Source organism: Ovis canadensis, chromosome 8, assembly GCF_042477335.2.
Source record: "Ovis canadensis isolate MfBH-ARS-UI-01 breed Bighorn chromosome 8, ARS-UI_OviCan_v2, whole genome shotgun sequence".
Taxonomy (NCBI): Eukaryota; Metazoa; Chordata; class Mammalia; order Artiodactyla; family Bovidae; genus Ovis; species Ovis canadensis.
Window position 1 is genome coordinate 58691158 of NC_091252.1, and position 25922 is coordinate 58717079.

The following is a 25922-nucleotide window of genomic DNA, read 5'->3' on the forward strand; positions in this document are numbered from 1 at the left end:
TAAGCTAAATTGTTAGATTCTGCCACTTAAAGCCATGTGAACCATATGAACTGTTAGCACATTGGTATATTCCTATCACTAAATATTTACATTTGTATGTAAAGTCTTTTTGCTAATTTAGAAGAGGAAAAAACCCAAACCAGTGCCATTCTAAGAAAAGTCTTAAAGCAAGATTTTTGGGTAAAATTTCAAGAAAGCAGAATTGCTGAGACAAAGCTTAACTGCTTGCTTAGGCTTCTGATACAGACTGTCTTCCTGAATGGAGGATGCTCATGTCCTCAGTCCTCCTCAATACTTAAAGGGCTTTATGGCACCCCACTCCAGTGTTCTTGCCTGGAGAATCCCAGGGACGGGGGAGCCTGGTGGGCTGCCGTCTCTGGGATCACACAGAGTCGGACACGACTGAAGCGACGCAGCAGCAGCAGCAGCAGCAGCAGCAGCAGAGGTAGTAGGGGATTTAGGAAATGTCTGGTAAGGTGTGGCCGTTTTGCCTGATTGGTTCCCCAAGAACACCCAGTCCCCAGTCTATTTTCTCTTTTCCCAACCCATGGGCCATCCATCTCCCTGAGGTGCTGGCAAGTGCAGTCTGCATCACATGCCCACTTTGCTGACCCCTGATACAGAGCACCACCCACACCTCTCAGCAGGTCCTCAGTCCTGCAGATTTTCACACCTGCAAAATTGTAACAATACAGCAAGGGAGAATTTAGGAAAATCAGTTTGCTACAGATACATAGTTTGAAAACAAAGCCCATTTACTCTGCTACATGGAATTTAGTTTCTTGGATGTTGTCATTTATTTGTTTTTGAACCCTGGTGTTTTGTTTTCATGAGAAATGAAGAAATAACAAATCCTGCCTTTGTTCACTATAAGTGCCTGAGCAAAGGCAAATAAGCTTCTGCTGGAATGTGTGATTTTTCAGGAAATCATCAATGAGTGGGATGAGCAGGAACGCATAGCCCAGGAGAAGGCGGAGCAGGAAAGCAGCTTGTACAGATACCGGGGCAGGACCCCCAGGACAGCCCTGAGCGAGGAGGAGGAGGAAGAGCGGGCCTTCAGGAGCCAGTTCCCACTGCACGAGAAGGTGGGCACTGTGCTCCCCTGGTGCCACACACCTCACCTGTGAATGGTTGAGGTTTTTTTTTCCCCTTCCAGTTCTACTGAGATATAATTAACACACAGCACTGTTTGAGTTTAAGGTGCTCAGCATAATGATCTGACTTCTATCTGCCATGCAATAATAAGTATAGTGAACACCCATCACGCATATAGATATAAAGTAATTTTTTTTTCCTTGTGATGAGAACTCTTAGGATTTACTTATAACTGGCTGCAACACTTTGTTAGGTGCTGTTACATTCCCTTTGAATGATTCTGTAATTTTTAAAATAACTTCTTAATGCACATAATTTGCTACTTCATCTTCTTGATCATTCACTCTCCATCCCTCCCCATTGCTTTTAGTCTGATCAGAACTGGATTTTTATTTTCACAAGTTCAATTGCTCTAATGTTATTTACAGGACTTTGCAGATATTTTGGTAGAACCCACATTAGAGGAGAAGGGACCTTCAGGTGGGCAAGAAGAGGAGGCCACCCCTGGCCCCACTGTCCTGTCACAGAGCTCCATGCAGGCTGTGATGCGCATCCACCAGCAGCTGTGCCTCGGCTTCGCCCGGTCCCTCTGGTACCAGCAGAGTCCGCCGCCCCACGGGGCAGAGCACTACCTCAGCCTGTTTCTGTCCTGCTACCAGACGGGGGCATCTCTCGTGACACACTTCTACCCCCTGATGGGTACGGTGGTTTACTTCTCTTTAGCTCTTGGGAAATCAGAGTGAGTCGATGTGATTGCTGCTTCTGGAACAATTAAAACTGCTACCTCCCTGTTTTTGCTAAGTTCGAATTGATGGTGTTTCCTTAACTTAAGGGACTTAAAGCTAATTCCAAAATCGATTTAAAATTCTACCGTAACCATGGTTTCTCATCCTTTGAATACTTTGGGTTAAAGGGATTAAGAAAGTAAGGATACGCTATTAGTTTTAATGGTCTTGTTTCTCCACGTTATTTCTAATTTCCCTCTAACAGCTTTGGTGCTTTTCTAATGAAAGCATGTATTTCTGGGAGTAGCCCGGGAACTCAGAAATTAATTTCACAGGGTATGGTTTGATGCAGTTTCCTACATAACCTCATGATTTGCTCCATGCAAGTAGGAAGGAAGCTTTCATTCTGCCTCTATATCTCATGAAAACAAAACACCATGGTTGAAGTAGGAAAGAAGCTTTCATTTCTGCCAAGAAGAGCCCCAAAAACTGGGAATTTGAATCCTTCTAACCAAACTGCACCCTCTTTGATTATGTGGAGGCAGGATCTATGTATCCTGAAACTTGGCAGGTTTTGGTGACCACTTAATATCAGAGTCACAGTCTCCTGGGCTTGTGTTGCTTTGGGGGTGAGTGGCATTGCAACGTCTGCTTCATTCAGTCCCAGTCATTCTTTGTTTCTGCGTATGTTTCCAACATCTTGGTAACTTAACACCGACTTTACTGTGATCTTGTTAATAACTTCACAGGAGTTGAGCTGAATGACCAACTCTTGGGCAGCCAACTTCTGGCCTGCACCCTGTCCCATAACACTCTCTTTGGGGAAGCGACCTCAGACCTGATGGTGAAGCCTGATGGGCCCTATGACTTCTACCGTCACCCCAACATCCCAGAAGCTCGGCACTGCCAGCCTGTGCTTCAAGGCTTCTCAGAGGCTGTTCACCGGCTGCTGCAGGATTGGCCGGAGCACCCAGCGCTTGAGCAGGTAGGGCGGTGGTGGGGAGGTGGCTTCTCATTGTCCCAGGTGCATTGACTTGCACAGTGGTGACACAGAGGTTTTACAGAACACGGTTCAAGGAGGCAGTATTTCCTGTAGGATGAATATTCACATTTGTAATGCTGCTTGTGAATGGTGTTTGAGGTTCCACTTACTTTATCTGTTGCTCAGGGTTTGCCATCCACATATGAAATGCTGCTGTGTTGCTCTTTATTCAGACACATCCTTATGTAAACAAGGGTCTGGCTCTTTCAAGCTTGGTAGTTTTAACTCAGACCCTTGTTCTGTGATCTTCAGCTAATTCTGTAATAACTTATAACAGAGTAATAATAGCAATTACCTTATCAAACTCAGTCTCACTTCCAGAGTAATACAGCAGAGAAAGTGTTTATCTTGGGCAGGATGCGCAGCCCTGGAGTTTTACCCACAGCATTCATGGGTGCTTGTGAAGCAGGGTCTTTGCGTGAAACAGGCCCGTCTTCAGTACCCTGTGACTGTGGGCAGTTGACAGTCCCGTGAGCATGCCCAGATCTTCTTCTCTCCCCACTGCAGCTGCTGGTTGTAATGGACCGAATCTGTAGTTTCCCACTCTCCAGCCCCATCTCCAAGTTCCTGAATGGCTTAGAGATCCTTCTGGCAAAGGCACAGGTAAGAGGATTCTCTCTCTAGTCCTCATTTTAGTTTGTCATCACCTGAAGAGATTCTCTTATTGTTTGAGTTGGCCTTCAGAGTGGCTGGGTGTCTGCACTCTTCACCCCCTCAGCCCTCTCATAGCCTCTGAAGTGGCTGGTGCTCCCCTGATTTTCAGATTAGGGCTCTGGACTTTAAGGGGGTCACGTGACTAACAATACAGAGATTCAGACTCGGGTCTCCAAATCCTGTGCTATTTGCTCAGCTGGAGGTTAGTTAGGATGGTTATGCGTTGGTGTGTGCATGCATGCTAAGTTGCTTCAGTCATGTCCGACTCTTTGTGACCCTACGGACTGAAGCCCACCAAGCTCCTCTGTCCATGGAATTTCCCAGGCAAGACAACTGGAGTGGGCTGCCATCTCCTCCTCCAAGGGATCTTCCTGGTCCAGGGATCAGACCCATGTCTCTTATGTCTCCTGCACTGGCAGGTGGGTTCTTTACCACTAGCACCACCTGATACATCAGTATAGAAGTTGTTTAAGGTCCCAGTGGTCTCTGCTTAAGAAAAATCAAGGATGTTCCTGAGGGAGAAAGTGATTAGGGGACTGAATAATGCTGTAGTGAATTTCTTCTGTGTCTCGTCAGGATTGGGAGGAGAATGCAAGTCGAGCCCTGTCTCTGCGGAAACATCTTGATTTGGTCAGTCAGTTGATCATCCGTTGGCGTAAACTGGAACTGAAGTGAGTGATCATTTGTCACTCCCCCTCCTGAACTTACATTGTAGGGACATGGTCTTTGGATGGGTTGTTTCTTCAGAGTTGATGTTATGTGTCAGCTGGAGACCAGACAACGGAATGCATTCTGAGGCAGCAGACTGGCAGCTTCTCCATCTTCATTTAGGAGGAGAGAATTGTGAATGTTTAGCTCCTGCCTCCGAGGTTTCACATATGTGAGTGGGTTTCCTTACATGCCTCCTTGGCCTCTCCCACATTTCAGCTGTTGGTCCATGAGTCTGGATAATACCATGAAGCGCCACACTGAGAAATCCACCAAGCACTGGTTCTCCATCTACCAGATGCTGGAGAAGCACATGCAGGAGCAAACAGAGGAACAGGAAGGTAACTCCTGACCGTGAGTTCCCTGCTTATGTAGAGGGTCCAGGCTAAGCTTGAAGGGCTGCAGAGTCTGGGATTTACTGCTCCCTTCTCCTCCACCCACTGCTTTCACACAGGATGTGTTAAGTGACTGCTGATATTCCCAAGAGGTCAGCCGAAAAAGCTGGGTAGTTCTTTTCTTACTGAGAATAACGATGACAGTCAGAGAGGCTAAAGTGGCTTATCCAGAGTCCAGAGAGCTAGTTGTTAGATAAGATTTCCTTATTCTCTGTGAGACAAGTCAGAGAGGAAGTTTCTGTCTTGGTAGGTAGTAGTTACAATGCTTGAGTTAAAAGGGTTTCACCTCATGCTTAGAACAAGGGCCTCGTAACTCAGTTTCCTCGTTTGCCATGAGTGCATTTCACACATACTGCTAGTGCAGCTGCCATTTTTAAACCAGCTTGAAATGTAGCAGTGGTCCTTGCTCCAAACTTCACATTAACTGGTGTCCCTCGGGGATCTCATAGTAGACTGTGTGCAGTATGACACTGAGTGATGGTTGCAGATACACGTGTTTTCCTCTTTGAATCTCTGAAGATGACAAACAGATGACCCTGATGTTGCTGGTCAGCACGTTACAAGCCTTTATTGAAGGATCCTCACTGGGGGAGTTCCACATACGACTTCAGATGTTGCTGGTTTTCCATTGTCATGTCTTGCTGATGCCACAAGTCGAAGGAAAAGGTAAGGATATACATATGTGTGTATAAAATTTTTTTTCTTTAATTTTACCCTATGCTGTTAAAATGATTAGGCTTTGAATTCGTGAGACAGGTGTCTTATTGCATACCAGATTTTAAACAAGACGCTTTCAGTTGTCTTTTACTATAATGTGCTTCAGGTAAGATAAAGAGGAAAACACTGAAATCAAGTGCAGACTGGTTATAATTGAATCCCTGCTAGTGAACTGTGGCAGCGGTAAATCAACAGATGCAGATCCTCGGAGCTGGCATGTTGAGGCAGCGCGTCTGTCTGTCTAGACGGTGCATATGTCCCGTTAAGCTTCTGCTTGATCCAGGCTATAATTAGGTTCTTTGATCTCAGGAGAGCACTGCCGCATATCAAGCAATTGCACATAAAATTTCTACTGTCAGTTACCATCCCTGACCACGGCAGTTTAGATAAAAGTGTCACTGTGAGGTATAGATTTAAGTGAATGAGTAGTCAAGGTGAGCTCTTACTATGCCATCTTTTAAGACAGGCTTGGTTTCTGCTGACTTTACAGTAAGATTCTGAGAAAGAGTTGGAAATTGTGAGTTTGGTAGAACATCTGAGTATGCCTTCTTTAAGAACGAAAGTGCGACTGAAGAAAATATCCACTGCAGACTGAAATGAAGAGTAGGGGTAGTGTTGGCAGCCTGCATCTCTGGGAACCGCTAAGCCCGGCTCCCCGACGAGCTGTTACATAATCTGTGGGTGCTCTGCTGTGATGTCGTGGCCCAGCGAGTCATGAGGGAGTGTGCAGCCCCGAGGGAGAAGCCAGCAGCACGTGTGTTTTCATCTCCTTTTCCTTTCTTCCAGATGCACTTTGCAGTGTTCTGTGGAACTTGTACCATTATTACAAGCAATTCCTCTACCGGGTCCAGGCCAAAATTGTGAAACTTCGTTCCCCCCTGGAAAAAGAGCTTAAAGTAAGATGAACAGCAGTCATAATCACTGTTGGGAGAACAAAAGCAGCAAATTGTTTTTCAGTTGTTTTTTAATCCGATTAACAGTGAAACAGGAGCTCTGAGGAACTGAGGGGAGCATAGCACCAGCCAAGCAGGATGGCAGGTTTTGCGTTTTGTGGCATTGGCTCCATTGGTGCCTTGGCCACGTGTGTGAGGGTTCTGTGGAGTGGCACCCATCAGAGGTACCTAGGGGCACTGTTAGGGCCCACTCCCCAGTTGCAGCCAGTGGGTGGCTCCCTCTTCCACCTCAGAGGAGCGCCAGCTGGTGTCAGCCTGTGGGCTGTGGCGGTGCTGGCGGGTAATGAGAATCCTATATTTGATACTTCCAGTGGTTGTGGAGCCAATGCCAGTTTATGCTAGAGTACACAGCGACATACTGATTGTCAGTTCAGCTCAGTCGCTCAGTCATGTCCGACTGTTTGCGACCCCATGAATCGCAGCACACCAGGCCTCCCTGTTTATCACCATCTCCCACAGTTCACTCAGACTCATGTCCATCGAGTCCGTGATGCCGTCCAGCCATCTCATCCTCGGTCGTCCCCTTCTCCTCCTGTCCTCAAGCCCTCCCAGCATCAGAGTCGTTTCCAATGAGTCAGCTCTTCACATAAGGTGGCCAAAGGACTGGAGTTTCAGCTTCAGCATCATTCCTTCCAAAGAAATCCCAGGGTTGATCTCCTGCAGAATGGACTGGTTGGATCTCCTTGCAGTCCAAGGGACTCTCAACAGTCTTCTCCAACACCACAGTTCAAAAGCATCAATTCTTCGGCGCTCAGCCTTCTTCACAGTCTAACTCTCACATCCATACATGACCACAGGAAAAACCATAGCCTTGACTAGACGGACCTTAGTCGGCAAAGTAATGTCTCTGCTTTTGAATATGCTATCTAGGTTGGTCATAACTTTTCTTCCAAGGAGTAAGCGTCTTTTAATTTCATGGCTGCAGTCACTGTCTGCAGTGATTTTGGAGTCCAAAAAAATAAAGTCTGACACTGTTTCCCCTGTTTCCCCATCTATTTCCCATGAAGTGATGGGACCAGATGCCATGATCTTTCTTTTCTGAATGCTGAGCTTTAAACCAACTTTTTTACTCTCCTCTTTCACTTTCATCAAGAGGCTTTTCAGTTCCTCTTCACTTTCTGCCATAAGGGTGGTGTCATCTGCATATCTGAGGTTATGGATATTTCTCCTGGCAATCTTGATTCCAGCTTGTGTTTCTTCCAGTCCAGCATTTCTCATGATGTACTCTGCATATAAATTAAATAAGCAGGGTGACAATATACAGCCTTGACACACTCCTTTTCCTATTTGGAACCAGTCTGTTGTTCCATGTCCAGTTCTAACTGTTGCTTCCTGACCTGCATACAGATTTCTCAAGAGGCAGGTCAGGTGGTCTGGTATGCCCATCTCTTTCAGAATTTTCCACACTTTACTGTGATCCACACAGTCAAAGGCTTTGGCATAGTCAAGAAAGCAGAAATAGATGTTTTTCTGGAACTCTCTTGCTTTTTCCATGATCCAGTGGATGTTGGCAATTTGATCTCTGGTTCCTCTGCCTTTTCTAAAACCAGCTTGAACATCAGGGAGTTCATGGTTCATGTATTGCTGAAGCCTGGCTTGGAGAATTTTGAGCATTACTTTACTAGCATGTGAGATGAGTGCAATTGTGCGGTAGTTTGAGCATTCTTTTGCATTGCCTTCCTTTGGGATTGGAATGAAAACTGACCTTTTCCAGTCCTGTGGCCACTGCTGAGTTTTCCAAATTTGTTGGCATATTGAGTGCAGCACTTTCACAGCATCATCTTTCAGGATTTGAAACAGCTCCACTGGAATTCCATCACCTCCACTAGCTTTGTTCGTAGTGATGCTTTCTAAGGCCCACTTGACTTCACTTTCCAAAATGTCTGGCTCTAGATGAGTGATCACGTCATCATGATTATCCAGGTCGTGAAGATCTTTTTTGTACAGTTCTTCTGTGTATTCTTGCCACCTCTTCTTAATATCTTCTGCTTCTGTTAGGTCCATACCATTTCTGTCCTTTATCGAGCCCATCCTTGCATGAAATGTTCCCTTGGTATCTCTAATTTTCTTGAAGAGATCTCTAGTCTTTCCCATTCTGTTGTTTTCCTCTATTTTTTTGCATTGATCGCTGAAGAAGGCTTTCTTATCTTTTCTTGCTATTCTTTGGAACTCTGCATTCAGATGCTTATATCTTTCCTTTTCTCCTTTGCTTTTCGCCTCTCTTCTTTTCACAGCTATTTGTAAGGCCTCCCCAGACAGCCATTTTACTTTTTTGCATTTCTTTTCCATGGGGATGGTCTTGATCCCTGTCTCCTGTACAGTGTCACAAACCTCATTCCATAGTTCATCAGGCACTCTATCTATCAGATCTAGGCCCTTAAATCTATTTCTCATTTCCGCTGTATAATCATAAGGGATTTGATTGAGGTCATGCCTGAATGGTCTAGCGGTTTTCCCTACTTTCTTCAATTTCAGTCTGAATTTGGTAATAAGGAGTTCATGATCTGAGCCACAGTTAGCTCCTGATCTTGTTTTTGTTGACTGTATAGAGCTTCTCCATCTTTGGCTGCATAGAATATAATTAATCTGATTTCGGTGTTGACCATCTGGTGATGTCCATGTGTAGAGTCTTCTCTTGTGTTGTTGGAAGAGGGTGTTTGCTATGACCAGTGCATTTTCTTGGCAAAAGTCTATTAGTCTTTGCCCTGCTTCATTCCGCAAATTTGCCTATTACTCCAGGTGTTTCTTGACTTCCTACTTTTGCATTCCAGTCCCCTGTAAGGAAAAAGATATCTTTTTTGGGTGTTAGTTCTAAAATGTCTTGTAGGTCTTCACAGAACTGTTTAACTTCAGCTTCTTCAGCGTTACTGGTTGGGGCATAGACTTGGATAACTGTGATATTGAATGGTTTGCCTTGGAGATGAACTGAGATCATTCTGTTGTTTTTGAGACTGCATCCAAGTACTGCATTTCGGACTCTCTTGTTGACTGTGATGGCTACTCCATTTCTTTTGAGGGATTCCTGCCTGCAGTAGTAGATACAATGGTCATCTGAGTTAAATTCACCCATTCCAGTCCATTTTAGTTCGCTGATTCCTAGAATGTAGACGGTCACCCTTGCCATCTCTTATTTGACCACTTCCAATTTGCCGTGATTCATGGACCTGACATTCCAGGTTCCTACGCAATATTGCCCTTTACAGCATCGGATCTTGCTTCTATCACCAGTCACATCCACAGCTGGGTATTGTTTTTGCTTTGGCTCCATCCCTTCATTCTTTCTGGAGTTATTTCTCCACTGATCTCCAGTAGCATATTGGGCACCTAATGACCTGGGGAGTTCCTCTTTCAGTATCCTATCATTTTGCCTTTTCATACTGTTCATGAGGTTCTCAAGGCAAGAATACTGAAGTGGCTTGCCATTCCCTTCTCCAGTAGACCACGCTTTGTCAGACCTCTCCACCATGACCCGCCCGTCTTGGGTTGCCCCGCGGGCATGACTTGGTTTCACTGAGTTAGAGAAGGCTGTGGTCCTAGTGTGATTAGATTGACTAGTTTTCTGTGAGTATGGTTTCAGTGTGTCTGCCCTCTGATGCCCTCTTGCAACACCCACCATCTTACTTGGGTTTCTCTTACCTTGGGCGTGGGGTATCTCTTCACGGCTGCTCCAGCAAAGCACAGCCACTGCTCCTTACCTTGGTCGAGGGGTATCTCCTTACCGCCGCCATTCCTGACCTTCAACATGGGATAGCTCCTCTAGGCCTTCCTGCGCCTGCGCAGCCACCGCTCCTCGGGATGCTCCTCCCAGCCGCCGGCCCTGGCCTTGTAGCAGCACTTTTTTCCATCGCTTTGAGACAAACACATGTCCCTTTATTAGACTTGTTTTACTTGCTCACTGACACGCTGTCCTGGGTTAGGGATGAAGAGAGCTCCGGTCATCACATGGGTGATCTAGAAAGAAATAGAATGACACCACCTTTGTAAAGCCCTTCCTTGAGCTTCATTTATCTTACAGGAATTTGTCAAGATATCCAAGTGGAATGATGTCAGCTTCTGGTCTATTAAGCAGTCTGTGGAAAAGACACACAGGTAATTCATCTTTTAAAACAGGGAGTGGCCAAAACTCAGAATTTTTGAATGGTAGAGAGCATGATTACATTGTTACAAAGGCCTGACTTGTGCTACCTTAAACTTGCTGAAAAAACACTAGACTGTTCTGCTGGCTGCACAGCACCGACCCCTCCCACCCAAAGCAGTCTCACTCGGGGAGGAACTGATGTGTCTCGAGGCAGAGTGGGCTGTGTGCTGCTGACGGTCGAGTCCTCCACCATCTGCTCACTTTCAGCCAAGTGATCCCACCATTCCTGGCTTCAGTTGAGATTAGAATACCTGCCATGCTTTTTCCTTTAAAAAAACCCCAAAGATTATGAGTTTCTAGGACACTCGTAGTATACTAGAGGTACAAGTTATTAAGTTGCCTGTGTATGCATTATGTCATTTACATATTTCCTCACTTTTCCATTTTTACTTTTTCCTGCCCTTATCTCCCATTACCTGGGGGCCAGAACCCTCTTTAAATTCATGAAGAAATTTGAAGCTGTCCTGAGCGAACCCTGCCAGTCATCCCTGGTGGAGGGCGATGAGGAGGAGCAGCCGGACTGTTTGCCAAGGCCAACAGGTGCCACCGCGAGTGAGGAGACCCCCATTCAGAGTCTGAACAGGGCCCTGAGGGAGACCCTGTTAGCCCGGCCAGCAGCCGCACAGGTATTAGCTCGCGAGATAGTGTTTGCTTCTTCCTGAGCTGGTTGGACGGGGTCTGTGCTTTCTGTGGGAGATGTGCCCTTAGAGCTAGGTGAGGGAATGCCTTTGAAATCTTCTTTAGGCTAGTGGTGTGGTGTTTTGTCTTTCTGACCCTGCTGCCTAGTAAGGCAAAAAGTGTTGATCCTCATGCTGGAAGCTTAACATGGGCCTGTGTACAAAACCGATGTACTTATCTGTGAACAGTTCCCTTACCTGTAAGGGAAGATTTAAAGCATCAGCTTAGGAATAGGGCATGGAAGGTGCCTTTGGGACCCCACATGATGAGGCTGCTGCACACACCAGGAGTGACTGTGTGTAGTGATGTGCTGCTTTGAAGTGGTTGCTGGTGACCATGGTGTGAAAATGTGTGAACTTCCATCACGGCCAGTTTCAAGTACCAAGGCTTGAGAACTGACAAACAGTTATGAAGACCTTGAGTGAGCAGGTCTGTGACAGGAGGGTGTCCCTGCTGCAGCGTCACTGGGTGTGGGGGGTACTCGTGAGGGAGTGATGGCTTTTGGCGTCATGCTGTGCTTTCTACGCTGGGTCTAGAGAGTCAGCAACGCTATTAGAACTATTTTAATAGTTCAGAAAGCTTAGTAGAAACTGAGCGTCCAGCCATGATAAGGCTGCACACATATGATATAGCTGCCAAATTTATTTTCTTTTGATTGTATTCATCACCTCACCGCTCATAATGCTGATCAGATTTTTTTGTTATTGAGTTAAGAATTTCATGATTCCTCGGGGAAAAAAAATAGTAAAACTGTGGCCCCCACAAACAAAAGCTTTTCCCTTTGCCTAGTTTCCCTTCGTCTGCTGCCTTCCCTAGTATCTGGATCCTGGTGTTTGAAGTGTCAGGAATTAGAGGGTGATGGGAGACAGTGGCTGGAGTTGGATTTTGCAGTCAGGTTAGCCCTGCCTGTGTGTCTGAGAAGCACAGTGGGGCACATTATCTCAGAGGCAGCAGTTACGCTGCCCAGCCCTGCCTTCAGGGAGCAGGACGGCCCCTCGTGACAAGCGCAGAAGGCAGCGCTGGGGGCAGTGGGGTCGGGGGCTTCCCTGACAGGGACCTCGCACGCCAGCTCCATACTCTGCTAAGTCCCTGAGGCACATGCTGTTTTACTTTTGGTGATGTTTTATTTATTCTTATGAGACTTCAGAGACGGGGCAAGGGGAGTGTCCTGTTGCTGAGCCAGGTATGTGGAGGGCATGACATTTAATTCAGCACCCGCGTGGGGGTGTACCATGACTGTTGTACTCTGTGTCACAGGCTGCTGTTCCAGAGCAATGTCAGGGCGCCCCTCTCCCCTCGGAGGGGGCCCTTCTGCGTCGCTTGCCGAAACTCCTGAAACGCATGAGGAAGATGTGCCTAACGCTCATCCAGGGAAGCCCCCTGCCCCGCCTCGTGGAGGGCCTCGACCAGTTCACCGGTGGGTGCGTGCCCAGACTGAGGAGGCTTTCTTTCTGAAGTATCCCCAACGGCCTAGAAAGGCTGGAGTTAATTACCTGTGTCCTAGTAGTGTAGAGTAGGTAATTGAATAAGCAAGTGGGTTACAAACCAGCCAACACCCAGACACAGTCAGCTGAGACCCCGCAGATGGTCGTTGTGGTTTTCGTCTTGTCCTCCTCTCGTGCAGACCAGAGCAGTGTTAGCCATTCTCTACAGCAGCTTTGTCCACATCAGCTCTTCCTGGTCAGGAACATGAGTGAAGGGTTTCCTAGAGTCTGGATGCCTTCATCACCTCTCAAAATGTTGTCTCTCTTGAGTTAAAGGAAAAGGAAAGTTCATCCACAGTCCCTTTCTTTTCCCTTTCACTTCAAAGAGCCATAGCAATCTTGTCTCCCTGGTTGTTCTTGCTCTGCAGTGTATCGGCAATGGCTGGGAAAGGGGATCCAGAACTTAATAGACTGTTTGGGCCCTTGGCAGCCTTTCACCACTTCGTCCACCTCTACCCAGCCCCAGCGAGTGTGGGGTCACAGTGAAGCTGGTCCTTCTCCAGGAAGGCTGCAGTCTGATCTCAGGAATATATTTATACAGGATAAAAAAAACTTATTAGCGGGACTTGGCTGGCGGTCCAGTGCTTATGGCTCTGTGCTCCCAATGGAGGGGACCCAGATTCGATGGCCTGGTCAGGGAACTAGATCCCACCACTGCAATTAAGACCTGGCACAGCCAGATAAATAAAGTAAAAACCAACTTGTTAGAGTAATAGCCTAATATCCATTTTTCAAGATAACCTGCCTGCCTGTGCCTAATGATGGGGATGAATGGCCTACAGATCCCAGCTGCGCCCTTTGGGAGACTCACGGCCTCTCCTGCCGGCTGTGCCGGCTGTGTGCAGTGTGTGGGCTCTCACCTGATGGGCTAGACAGCCTGCTAGCCCGTCTGCTCGGGCTGCCTTAGCAAAGTACAGCTGACCCGTGAAGAGCACAGGCGCTGGGGCCATCGCCCCTTCACAAGCTGGGAAATCCAAGTGTCACTTAGAGTCGGTCATCTGTGTCCATGGTTCCGCATCCACGAATTCATTCAACTCGGGCTCATGTAAACCCCGAGGTATCTACTATTGAAAAAAAAAAAACTCCATGTAAGTGGACCCACACAGTTCAAACCCATGTTGTTCAAGGGGCAGCTGTGCCACGTCTTGGGTGGTTTAAACAATAGAAATGGATTTTCTCACAGTTCTGGAGGCTGAAAGTCCAAGATTAGAGTGTCAGCAGGGTCGGTTTCTCTGAGGCTCTCTCCTCGGCCTGTAGATGCCTTTTCTGTGTCCATGTCTCCTCTATCAAGGTTGCCAGCCAGATTAGATTAGAGCCCACCTACAAGGCCTCCTTTTACCTTCATGGGCTCAGAGGCCCCATCTCTAAACACAGTCGTATTCTGAGGTCCTGGGAGGTTAGCACTTCGGCATGGACTTGGCAGGACATGCAGTCAGCTTATGACACTGCCTGTGGCAGCTTGGCAGCACCTTCGTGTTCTTGGTTCCTATGGGTATTCAGGAAGGCAGCACAGTGCTGGAGAAAGAATCTGGGCCTTGGAGTCAGTTCAGCCAGGGTTCAAGTCCTGGCTTCAAGTCTGCTCTGTAGCTGAATGGCCTTTGGAAAATGACTAGACTTTCTGAGCCTCTTAGAGTGGCTACAAAGAAGTTCTGGAGCTGTACAGGTTAGAAGAACGTTTTCAAAGCACACGGTACAGCATAGAAGCTCAATTCATGTTGTAGTTATGGGAAGTTTATTCAAGTGTTTTAAAGTTACTAGTGTAAATCATGGCACATGATCCATGTTCAATAAGTGTTTTTTGCTTGACTGATTATAAAACCCCTGGATAAAAAGATTAGCTACTTTTATTTGGGTGTTTGTTGTCAAGATAGATTGTTTCCGATTTTTCTCTTGTCATGCATGTCATCAGTTGTTATTGAGAATTTACCAATGCTGAGGACTGTTAGATGTAAAGATGAATGACACTTGGTGTTTGTTTCCAAAATGTCCTTGGTCTTGGGTAATCGGAGTATATTAAGAATTCCTGGGGATTTCCATGATTCTCCCTTGTCTTCCCTGCAGGTGAAGTGATCTCCTTTATGAGTGAGCTTCAGAGCCTAAAGGTGGACCCATCCGCAGAGAAGGAGAAGCAGCGGTCGGAAGCCAAGCACATTCTCATGCAGAAGCAGCGAGCTTTAGCAGACCTCTTTAAACACCTGACAAAAACTGGTACAGTTTTCACTGGAAACTCAGTGGAGTATACTCATCTGCTTTTAGGAAGAAAAATAACATGGTTGATTTGGGGAAACTTTGTAGAGACAGTTGAGATGGTGCGAAACACAAGGTGGAAAGCAAGGTTTTGAAATGCCATTCGCAGAGTTCCAGTTGCACGTATGAAAATCCTATGATGAACCGTTTGTGACTCCCAAATAGTTTCACAGTTTTGCAGTGAGGTTTCTCAGAAACCATGTGTTTTATTTTCATCGCCAATTGTTGTACAGCACATACCCTTCCAGCATTGCATAGAGAGCAATACTTCTCGAAGTAACTCGTATATGAATCTTGCTGAAGTGCAGGAGCGGATTCTGTTTCACTCAATGTGGGGCAGGGCCTGAGAGTCCTGGGCGATGCTGTTCCCAGGACATGACTTTGATTAGCGGTGGCATTGCTAATCCATTCTCTTCAGAGTTTCTTTATTTAAAAACATGCTGTTTATTTCCTAGGTTTGTCATATCGCAAAGGTCTTTCCTGGGCCCGTACAAAAAACCCTCAAGAAATGCTCCATCTTCGCCCGTTGGATCTCCAGAGCGCATTGTCTATAGTCAGCAGCACTCAGGAGGCTGATTCTAGGTTAGTGTTTTTAATTATAAATGAAGCACGGCAGCTAAGCTTCCATGGCCTCATTTGCCAGAGTAGGGGTAGCAGTACTTCTGTCCCAGTGTCACCATTCGGATAGCATTTTAAAAAGTGCCGGCTCAGGACTGGCAGGTTGTGAGCGCCTAGTAAGTGTTAATTTTCTTTTTTAAAAAACTTCCCTTTCCTTCTGCCCTTTTAAAAGGTAAGGAACGAATGTAAAACATTGGAAGGTTGGGCTCTGATGGGAGTCTGGTGGGGTGAGGAAGACAAGGGACCACTTTGAGCGTTTAAAGCAAGTGTTAGTAACTGTTGATTTTCTTCTTTTCATTTCTCTTTCCTCCTCGTATTCATCTCTCCCATTATTTTTTTGGCCTTTGAATTTTCCTGAGGTCTGCTCACTTGATTTGAATGTACAGGTGAAAATCTGTAAGAGAATGGTCACGTTATTAAGTGTGCCATATACACAAACCCCTTCTAAGGTCTCGTGTTATTGTCACATCCTTTGTGTAAAGGACTGATGACTACTTGATTCAGTGGGTCCTCACAGAAGTAAATCTGCTCAGACTCTTGGTTTCTGGTTGTGGCTGAATAGACCAGTCTCTGACTCCTCGGGATCTGGGGTGGAGATAACGGTTTTAATTAATTACATCATGTTGACTTCTCCAGGTTGCTTACAGAAATCTCATCTTCGTGGGAGGGCTGCCAGAAGTACTTCTATCGCTCTCTTGCACGACACGTCAGGCTTATTGCAGTCCTGGCGGCTCCAGCCAAGGTAGGATGATAGAGCCTTGGGATTGCAGGGCCTGAGGACTCCTGTTCATCCAGGACAGCATCCTCAGACCTGGTCACATGATCACAGCCCATTACTGGAGGTGACTGAGCTCTCTGCAGTTATCAACCTGAGAATGTAATGTAATTAATGTAATTTTGTGCTTAACCAGAAAGCATTTGATAACAAGTTCTGTTACTCACCGTTTGCTAGCAGGTCCAAATCCTTAAGAAAAATTATGGAAGAAAAACTTCAAGTTGAGAATGTTACCCTCAGATTCTCCCCCCACCCCCCCCCCCCCAATAAATTGAGAAAAGATCACTGATACCCAGTTTTGGTGTTAAAACTAGTTCCTGCTCATAGAACATCCGCAGTCTGTGGAAGCACACTTGGAGAAGCCCTGCTCCCAGAGGTGGACGGATGTGTGGCCTCTAGAGGGCAGCGCACCCAGCTTGCCCCCTGCAGGGCTCCTCCAGGAGTGCAGGACCAGTGGCATCTGCACCATGCTGCCCCTCAGCACACTCCCCTCTCTCCCTGCCAGGAGGTGGGCGCCGGCCACGTGGAGCGGTGTAAAGGGTTCTCGGCGCACCTGATGAAGGTGCTCATCCGACAGCGGCGCTGCCTGACTGCGCTGACCGAACAGTGGATCCTCCTCAGGTATTGCTGACTGGCTGTGTTTCTCGGAATGAATCAGGGAGAATTGTGTGCGGCTCACAGTTGCTGCAAGAGCTGCTCCCAGTTGTAATGTGAGGTCTGAGGCCCGAAGACGCAGATGGGGTTGCCTTGGCTCGGCCCCTTACTTTTGATGGTAACACTTCTGCCCCCTGGTGTTGGCAGCACCTCCAGGGGATGAGTTGGAAGGCCGAGTCAGACGGAAAAAATGGTCACAGCTGAACCACACCTGGGTCTGGAGTGAGGGAGTTCGTGGTTGGCAGTCCATGTGGACTGAGGAACAGGGTTGCATTCATGGCATTGGGGCATCCCAGTCTCGGCGCAGATCCGACGTGAGTCGACTTGAGTTTGTCAGGCTTTTTGGATCACAGAGTTGCAGTTTGCTGAACTATGCACAGATGCTCCCCAACGGAAATAAATATTTAAAAAGATGAGGACGGCTAGGAAGCCTGTCATCACCTGCTGAGTGGATCCTTGGCTGAGAGATCGTATTCTAGACTGTAGTCACTTCAGCTATTTTGTCTCTGCTCACAAGAGTTTATATAGCAAAGTATACTACATTTACTAGATTTTTTATTTTAGAAAATAGTGGCTGAAGTCACTGCGGTGCTGTGACTGTGTTGGGTATGAGAGGCCTGTCAGTGGCAGACGATAAGCAGTGAGTTCCCATTCTGCTACTCTGAAGGATGTGTTTAAACACCAAAGGCTGTGTTTAAGTACTTTGGAAGGTATATGATCAGACCTTTTACTCCTTTGGGGGAGCCTCTCTTCTTGATTGTGTGGAACAGCCCATACTTCATCCAGAAATCAATGAATTTACTGTTAACAAATGGCTCGATGACACAGTTGAAGGTGCCATGTGTTTTTCCCCTGGGTTTGTTTCTCTGCGCAGGAACCTCCTCAGTTGTGTGCAAGAGATGGACGGCAGGCTGACGGGGCCGCCCGCCTACCCTGTGGCCTTCCCTCCTCAGGACGGGGTGCAACAGTGGACGGAGAGGCTGCAGCACCTGGCTATGCAGACCCAAGTCCTGCTGGAGCAGCTCTCCTGGCTCCTCCAGTGCTGCCCTGCTGCTGGGCCTGCTCCCGGACACGCCCCCAGACACGCCCCCTACCTGGAAGACCCGGAGCACCTCCAGGGGCTGCTTTCTGGAGCAGCGCTAGACCTAATCCCGTCAGACCTGACCTTCCCGTCCCCAGCTCCAAAAACGCAGCTGCCCTCTGGTTGCCTGATGCGGAAACAGGACCCACGTTGGCAGCAGTCAACTGCGAGATTAACAGAGATGCTGAAAACCGTTAAAACCGTGAAAGCTGATGTTGACAGAATTAGGCAGCAATCTTGCGAGTCTCTCTTTCATTCTTGGTGAGTGTGCCTGTGTCTCTGCTCTGCTTCTGTGTGGGCTCATGGTCAACAGTTTAGTGAGGGAAGGGAAGGGTCGTGCTTTGGTCCTCAGTTTTCTGGTGACCTGCATAGTGCTTTGTGGTGTATGTCCAGCTGTAAGTCTCTAGATGCCCTGAGTTTTAGTGGTTGGAGGGAGGGAAGGGTGGGTGTGGATGGGTGGTAGCGCCTTGCTTTCAACATTGTGGCATTTTTGTTGTTGCAGGAAAGATTTTGAAGTTTGCTCTTCTGGGCTGAGTTGCCTATCCCAGGTGTCAGCTCATTTGCAAGGCCTAGAGTCCTTGTTCATTCTTCCAGGGGTTGAGGGTGAGCAAACAGACCCACAAATGGCTTTAGTTGAGAGCATGAAATATGTAAGAAGAGAGATCAATAAAGCCACAGATGACTTCACTAGCTGGAAGACACATCTGCTCACCCCAGGCAGCCAAGAAGGTGAGGACTGCTTTTCAGTAACGGAGTAAAAGCCCAGTGTAGGAATGCTGTCTTATAGATTTAGGTCCACATTGTCCTAAAGAAACGTTTTGTTCTAGATGTATCTGTTCAGGGTTCTAAGGCCAGGAAGTGTGGTTGGAGCCCATAACTTTTATATATATATATATAATTTATTTATCTTTGGTTGTGTTGGGTCTTCGATCTGCACAGGCTTTTCTCTAGTTGCAGTGAGTGGGCGCTGCTCTTCGTTGCGACGTGTGGGCTTCTCACTGTGGTGACTTCTCTTGATGGGAGCGCATGCTCTAGGGTGGGCAGACTTCAGTAGCTATGGCACATGGGCTCAGTAGTTGGGGCTAGGCTCTAGAGCACAGGCTCAATAGTTCTGGAGCATGGACTTAGTTGCTCCATAGCGTGTGGGATCTTCCTGGACCAGGGATTGAACCCGTGTCTCCTGCATTGGCAGACAGGCTCTTGGCCACTGAGCCACCCAGGAAGCCCGAGCACATATCTCTTAACTTTTGTTTGAGCACCTTGCCTCTGGGTTGCCATCATATTACTTACTGCATAGCACATGAGTAGGGAGAGAGCACAGGCTCACTGGCTACTCCAGAAAGTTCTCTTTTCGGCTGGAAAGCTGACAGTTCCTGTTTGGATTAAGTTGGTGTTTATACGCTCCATCTTAACTGTTTTCTTATTTTTGGCATTCTTTCAGCAAAATTGTTTTAATACAAGGAAATAACCTTGTAGGTTTATCTACGCCAGGGATGTGTCTCATTCCTTATACCCAGCACAGCTTAACAGTGACTCAGCCTTAGCAGGTGCTTAGCTGGTGGCTGTTTATTAAAATGACAAATGAGGGTTGTTAGTAATTTCCAGAGGCACTGAAACTAATGATTGAGTTTTAAAAATTTGTTCTGCACCATGTTATTTTACTAGGAAACCAAATGCTGGATGAAGGGTTTGTAGAGGATTTTTCAGAGCAAATGGAAACCGCCATCCAGGCCATCCTTTGTGCCATTCAGAATTTAGCAGAAAGAAACAGTAAAAAAACAGAGGAGAGCACTGACCAGGCAAGACCCCAAGAAGAAGATGGTATGTCTATAACCAGGAAAATACTAGTTTCTTACTTGATTTTTTCATTTGATCTGTTTTAAATATCTAAGGACAGATGTTGGAATAAATTATTGGATGAATGGAGAGGAGAGTTTATTCTGTTATTCACCATGTTGTTCTTTTCTGTGAATGAAAGAGACTGCAGGCCTTGAGAGCCTGCAGTTAGGACACCTCACAAAACTCCTGGAGGAGGACTTCTGGGCCGACGTGAGCACATTGCGTGTGCAGAGAATCATTTCCGCTGTCTCTGAGCTGGTGGAGAGGCTGAAATCATCTGGCGAGGATGGTACAGCAGCCAAGCACACGGTAACCAGCGGATCCTTACAAGCTTCTCACTGTCCACATGGGCTGAGCAGAAGCAGACGGGGTTTCACCTCACTCCGCATAGTCTTCCCAAAGCAGGCCTCCTTGGCAGAATCATTAAGAATTTGATCTCTTTGTGCGTGTAGACCTCACTGACAAACTTTGGAAAACTTAGAGCTTGCTTGCTAAGGATTACAATTGTAAGTAGAAAAATGATGGCAGTCTGGAGTACCTAGGATTGACGTACCTAGAATTCTTTCATATCTTAATCACATACTCCTGGGTGTTTGATGTTAATGGTGGATGTTACCGCCATAACTAAGGATTACTGGCCATATCATGCAACCCCCTTTCCCTTCCGTAAGCCAGGAGAGGATGACATTGTCATCTCCCTAAGTCCAGAGAAACAACTTACTTTATAGGACTTGTGTGTTATTCTGTTGCATTGCTTCCAGTGCGAACTTTGAATCCCAGCAGAATTTGTTGATAAACATACTTTTTAAAAAGATAAACAACCTTGTTAACTAAATGTTAACAAGAGACTTAAGTCACTAAGAATTTGAAGTGTAGTGTTGTGAGAGTTTGTGTGAATGAGGAGGAAATCCCAGTGAGCACGGGTGGTGTACCTGTGTGTAATTAAAATGTGCCATTAGTGACATTTAATACACTCAGTGTTGTGCAGCCACCGTCACTACCTGGTTACCCCAGAGGAGACCTGGTGTGAGCAGGCCTTTCAATCTGTTTTGCCCCTAGTTCTTCACCCAGTCCTGCCACTTGTTGGTGCGCCTGGTGCCCATGCTGTCCAGGTACTCTGACCTCGTCCTCTTCTTCCTGACCATGTCTTTGGCGACTCACCGTAGCACTGCAAAACTGCTCTCTGTGCTTGCCCAGATCTTCACGGAGCTTGCCCAAAAGGTAAGGACTGTTTACATAGAGCAGCAGGTACCCAAATATTCCATACCCATCAGTGTTTGGTTTGATGGGCTTTTATTCTGGACCTTCACAAATAGCAGGAGGTGATTTGCCCTCCCTGTGAATTTCTTATGGCTTTGTTTATTCCCCTTTTACTAAGCTTGTTTCTACTAAAGTCTTGGTTTAGTTTCTACTAAAATCAGGTCTCTAGTTTCTACTAGAATCAGGTCCCTCACGGGGGCAGTTCCCTAGACTACAGAGTCCATCTAAAGGCTGTTGCTTTCTGTTCATACTCTTCTCTCTCTGTCTCCAATTTGAAGTCTTCTGATAACTCTGAGCTAGACCTGTAGGATAAATGAATCCTTAATGCTGTTAAGCCCTGGTGGCTCAGAGGGTAAAGAGTCTGCCTGCAATGTGGGAGATCTGAGCTTGATCTCTGGGTCAGGAAGATCCCCTGGAGAAGAAAATGGCAACCCACTCCAGTATTCTTGCCTGGAAAATCCCATGGACGGAAGAGCCTGTCAGGCTACATTCCATAGGGTTGCAAAGAGTCAGACACAACTGAGCAACTTCACTTTAATTCTGTTAAGTTGTAAGTTATTTATACTTATTCATGAAATGGTAATGGGGTTCTTAAGGTTAAGAGAGGTGGGCATCTTTAATAGGGAAGTCATTCCTTCATTCAGCCATGATCCCAGTGCTGTGAAAAGCATTGATACTGTAGAGACTGCAGACCCTACCCTTGGAATTCAGGAGCAGCAGACAGATCTAACAGACTCGGCATGGCATGGCAAGGCCAGTCACAGGGCTCTCTGGTTTCGAGATTCAGAGTGAGTGAGTCACTTAGCCTCAGTTTGCTCATTTGTAAAATGGGACTTGCATTTTTATGAGAACCACCTTCAACTAAATATATTTTTTGTTTCTTTTTTTTTCTTTTAATGTCCCTAGTATTTTAAGATCTTTCCTGAATCTAAATATGGTACAGGTGAGATGCACTTAAAGAAGATAGGAATTTACAAATTGAAGGTGAGGTCTAGGCTTCTTGTAAACAGTCACAAGCTCTTAGTTTTGAGCATCTAAAATACTATAAAGGGATTAAAAAAAAATGGGGAGGCAAGCCCTTGTCTCTAGAGGATAAGTGTGTGCCTTTATTGAGATCTGCCCCCTCTCTCTGATGGGCACTGAGCCAATCTCACATCCCATCACTTCTGGAGGGAACACTGTGTGCAGAAGACGGGCAGGACAGTATGTTGAGGGTGCCCCCAGACTTGGGTCGGCTATGATTGTCCACTTGCACCATCGCTGTTGTCTGACAGGCTCTAGAATGACCGGCCTGTCAGACCTGTGTGTGTTTACGGATGGGGTTGTGGTGGGTAGAAATGGTTCTGATAAAAGCAGAGTGCTGCGAGCTTAGTGTCTGTCTCAGTTGCAGCAGTAATGTGCCCTGCGGAAGGACGTCTGAATCTCCCTCCTTTTATGACTTACTCTGCATGTATCTAAATGTATTTCTTTAAAATAGTGTGAAAATGTTAGGTGCTCAGTCTGGTCTGACGCTATGTGATCCCATGGACTAGCCCACCAGGCTCCTCCTTCCATAGGATCCTCCAGGCATGAATACTGGATTACGTAGCCATTTACCTCACTATTTTAACCAAAATGTATTTTCCAGTCACCTTTCTAAGAATACATGTCCTGAAAGTGAGTTTGCCTTTCCCTTAATTTTTTAAGTCTCTGTACTGTATTCCTGTTCTCTCTGAGGAGTGCTGAGGGAACTTGAAAATAGATGAGATACAGTGCTAAGAAAATAGATCTAGGTTGTTATGGAAGCGCTTAAGCCATGGAGAGCTGTTTCTGAGTAACTCAGTCAGCCAGTGTTTGCTGGTTCTGGATCTTGGTCTTGTTGTCAGCGTATTCTTAGTACCTTCTCATCCTCAGATTGACAAATATCTTGATAGCGTACACTCTTCTCTGGTAGAATTTCTGATGGAGAGCCTTTATTTTCTTCTGTTTCTTTTTCTAGTCAATTTCATCCTACACACTAGTATTTGATACTTATTTTTAGGCTCTCTTCTGACATGAAATACAGTTTTGTTAACTCTTTACAAATGTTGCTCTATCTCTAGACCCCATGCCATAAGGGTTGCCAAGTGCCTTGGCAGCAGACGCCCCAGGCTGAGAGTGACAGGTTACCTCAAGGGTGGGGGTGCTTTTTTTAAAAAATTTTTTTGCGTTATAATTACTCCCCAGTGGTAAAGAACTAGTGGCTCTTTAAAATGCTAGTGGTAAAGAACCTGCCTGCCAGTGCAGGTAGATGTAAGAGGCTCAGGTTCAATCCCTGGATTGGGAAGATCCCCTGGAGGAGGGCATAGCAACCTACTCCAGTATTCTTGCCTGGAGGATCCCATGGACAGAGGAGCCTGGTGGCTGTGGTCCTTAGGGTTGCAAAGAGTCAGACAAGACTGAAGAAACTTAGCCACACACACACACGCATGCACTGTGACTTGATTTGAGGACCATCACACAAAATTTTCCTTAATGAAAGAAGATGAACTCTCTCACAGCATCTGTTTTCAAGCTGCTGTACCTCAAGGGTTCTTCTCTTCTCTCTTTCCTCTCTGGCTTACTAATTTGGGAAGTAGATAAAGAAGGACAAAACCCTTTTGGGATTTAGACACTGAGAGGGTTTACTCTCTCTCCCCACCCCTGGTGATTTGCTTCTTAAATACCATCCTTGGTATATACCTCATTCAAATTTTTCTATTAGCGGAATGACCAGAGGCTTTCACAGTCAAAACCTCGTATATTAAATCTGATGTCAAGCTTTGAAACTGCATAATAACTTATCACCAAGGAAGAAAAGAATGTCAAGAAGTCTCCTGTCCTTCCATCAGATATAAAATACTGAGCTAGATAAGAATTTACCATTTATGTAGAGTATTTTTTCCTGTAGCAGGACTGGGAATCACTTCTTTATTGCATTTGTATGTAACCGTTCACTCTTCATTTTTCAAGGGATTTTGCCTGCCCAAAGAGTTTATGGAAGATTCAGCGGGAGAAGGGGCGACTGAATTCCATGACTACGAGGGAGGAGGGATTGGAGAAGGCGAGGGCATGAAGGATGTGAGTGATCAGATAGAAAATGAAGAACAGGTATGTTTTCATGGCCATGAAATATGTAGATTGGATGCAGAAGCACACACTCCTTTTCCAGTATTTACATTACACATATAAATGTTTTTGCTATTAGGTTAATGGTTTTCAGACTGATTTAGGTACTTTAAGAATACTGGAGTTTAGGGAGTGGCTGTAAATTAAAAGCTTGAAGACAATAGAAAGGATATTTTGTAGCTCAGTCATTGGTTGTACCTACAATTTAGAAAGGAAATAGTTTAAAAATTTTTTATTTTAAATGGGAACATTTTTGCTGATTTTCTAGAGAACACTTTTGGTAGTGGTTCATTTAAGGACAAAAAGCTTGTCTATTTTAAGTAATGATTATATTAAACAATAGTGCTAGTGTTTGTTATTAATGGTTTTATTGTTTTATGTCTTTGACATGTTCAGATTTTAAATATCTATATCCTTTTTTAGTTGGAATCAAGAATGCTTTTAAATATTTAGATGCTTTGGACTAAGATTCTTATATTACATTTTAAAATTCCAATCTGATTTGGATTTTTTTTTAATATACTTTTAGTCATTTAGTCATTAATCAACTGCGACTTGAAGAAAGAACAGGTAGTGGAATTTCATTTTATCATCTGTATTCTAAATGTAAATTAGTCTACAAATTTCTATTTAAGGTATGGTCATACCTATTAAAAATAGAGGAACAAACCAATCCAGACTTCCTCTCTTCCTTTGAAGGGAAAATTGGAAAGATTAAAAAAAAAAAAGAAGAATAATGCTCGCATTTATGTGGTAGAGCTTTAATGTACAGTGTGTGTGTCTGTGTGTGTGTATTGGCCTTTCTGTATTTCTCAAATTTAACTTAATTAGCACCCAGTACTTTGTTAATGAGGAAAAAAAAATAAAGTAAAAGAAACCTAATAGAAAAGTACAAATCCACTGCAAAAAAACATTATTAAGTGGGATAGAAAAACTTTCAGAAGAATTTGGCAGTGTCTAATAAATTATAAACTCTTTGTGTTCTAGGAATTCCATGTTTCCTCACAGAAATCTCATAAGGCCCCAAGATAAATATGTGTACAAGGGAGTGTATTTAAATAAAAATGTTTATTACAGCATTATTTACACTGGTGAAAATTGTGAAAGAACCCATATATTCATCAGGAAGGAATTATTTTTAAATGATACTGTTTATGCAGAGCAATACTATAAACAAACATAATGAGATAAATTTTTAAGTATCAACATGGAAATATATCTAGGACATATTTTTTAACTTTTAAAAAACAGATTGCACAACAGTTTGTAAAGAATGATCCCTTTCTTGTTTAAAAAAATGCTGGAGGCAGGTATTGATATATACTGTATATATTATATTTCTAAGTGTCTATTAGTGTGCTTATAGATAAAACAACATGCCAAAACATCACCAGTGGTAATTTCTTTGGAAATTTTGGAGGATGGGGGTGCCAGGGAAACATATTCTTTCTGTTTGGCTTAGAAATTTTTATATGAGGTTATATTACTTTTGTATCTTAAAAAGGACTCTTGAAATTCAACCATAATGGAAGAGATAGCAATCTGAATCTTTTGCCCAAGATATGATATAGATTGTGTAGGAATATGTAGTGTAAGGAAAAGTGAAGAAAATTGCATTTACTGGGGGAGGGATAAATTAGGAGTTTGGGATTAGCAGATACACACTACTATATATAAAACAGATAAGCAGCAAGGACCTACTGTATAATACAGGTAACGGTATTCAATACCTT

The 25922-nt window shown here is 45.2% G+C and overlaps 1 protein-coding gene across 1 annotated transcript in view; it reads left to right on the plus strand.

The window, feature by feature from the left end:
• MDN1 (midasin AAA ATPase 1) overlaps window positions 1-25922 on the plus strand; it is a 145579-nt gene that overhangs the window by 98950 nt on the left and 20707 nt on the right. The window contains exons 64-84 of the mRNA XM_069598273.1: window positions 924-1085; window positions 1524-1794; window positions 2570-2805; window positions 3370-3465; window positions 4093-4187; window positions 4444-4565; window positions 5139-5285; window positions 6123-6232; window positions 10305-10378; window positions 10855-11053; window positions 12363-12522; window positions 14651-14797; window positions 15292-15418; window positions 16091-16196; window positions 16735-16850; window positions 17758-18225; window positions 18467-18693; window positions 19630-19785; window positions 19943-20112; window positions 20863-21024; window positions 24034-24171. Of these exons, the coding sequence (XP_069454374.1) occupies window positions 924-1085; window positions 1524-1794; window positions 2570-2805; window positions 3370-3465; window positions 4093-4187; window positions 4444-4565; window positions 5139-5285; window positions 6123-6232; window positions 10305-10378; window positions 10855-11053; window positions 12363-12522; window positions 14651-14797; window positions 15292-15418; window positions 16091-16196; window positions 16735-16850; window positions 17758-18225; window positions 18467-18693; window positions 19630-19785; window positions 19943-20112; window positions 20863-21024; window positions 24034-24171 (3489 nt within the window). The remainder of the gene's footprint in view (window positions 1-923; window positions 1086-1523; window positions 1795-2569; window positions 2806-3369; window positions 3466-4092; window positions 4188-4443; window positions 4566-5138; window positions 5286-6122; window positions 6233-10304; window positions 10379-10854; window positions 11054-12362; window positions 12523-14650; window positions 14798-15291; window positions 15419-16090; window positions 16197-16734; window positions 16851-17757; window positions 18226-18466; window positions 18694-19629; window positions 19786-19942; window positions 20113-20862; window positions 21025-24033; window positions 24172-25922) is intronic.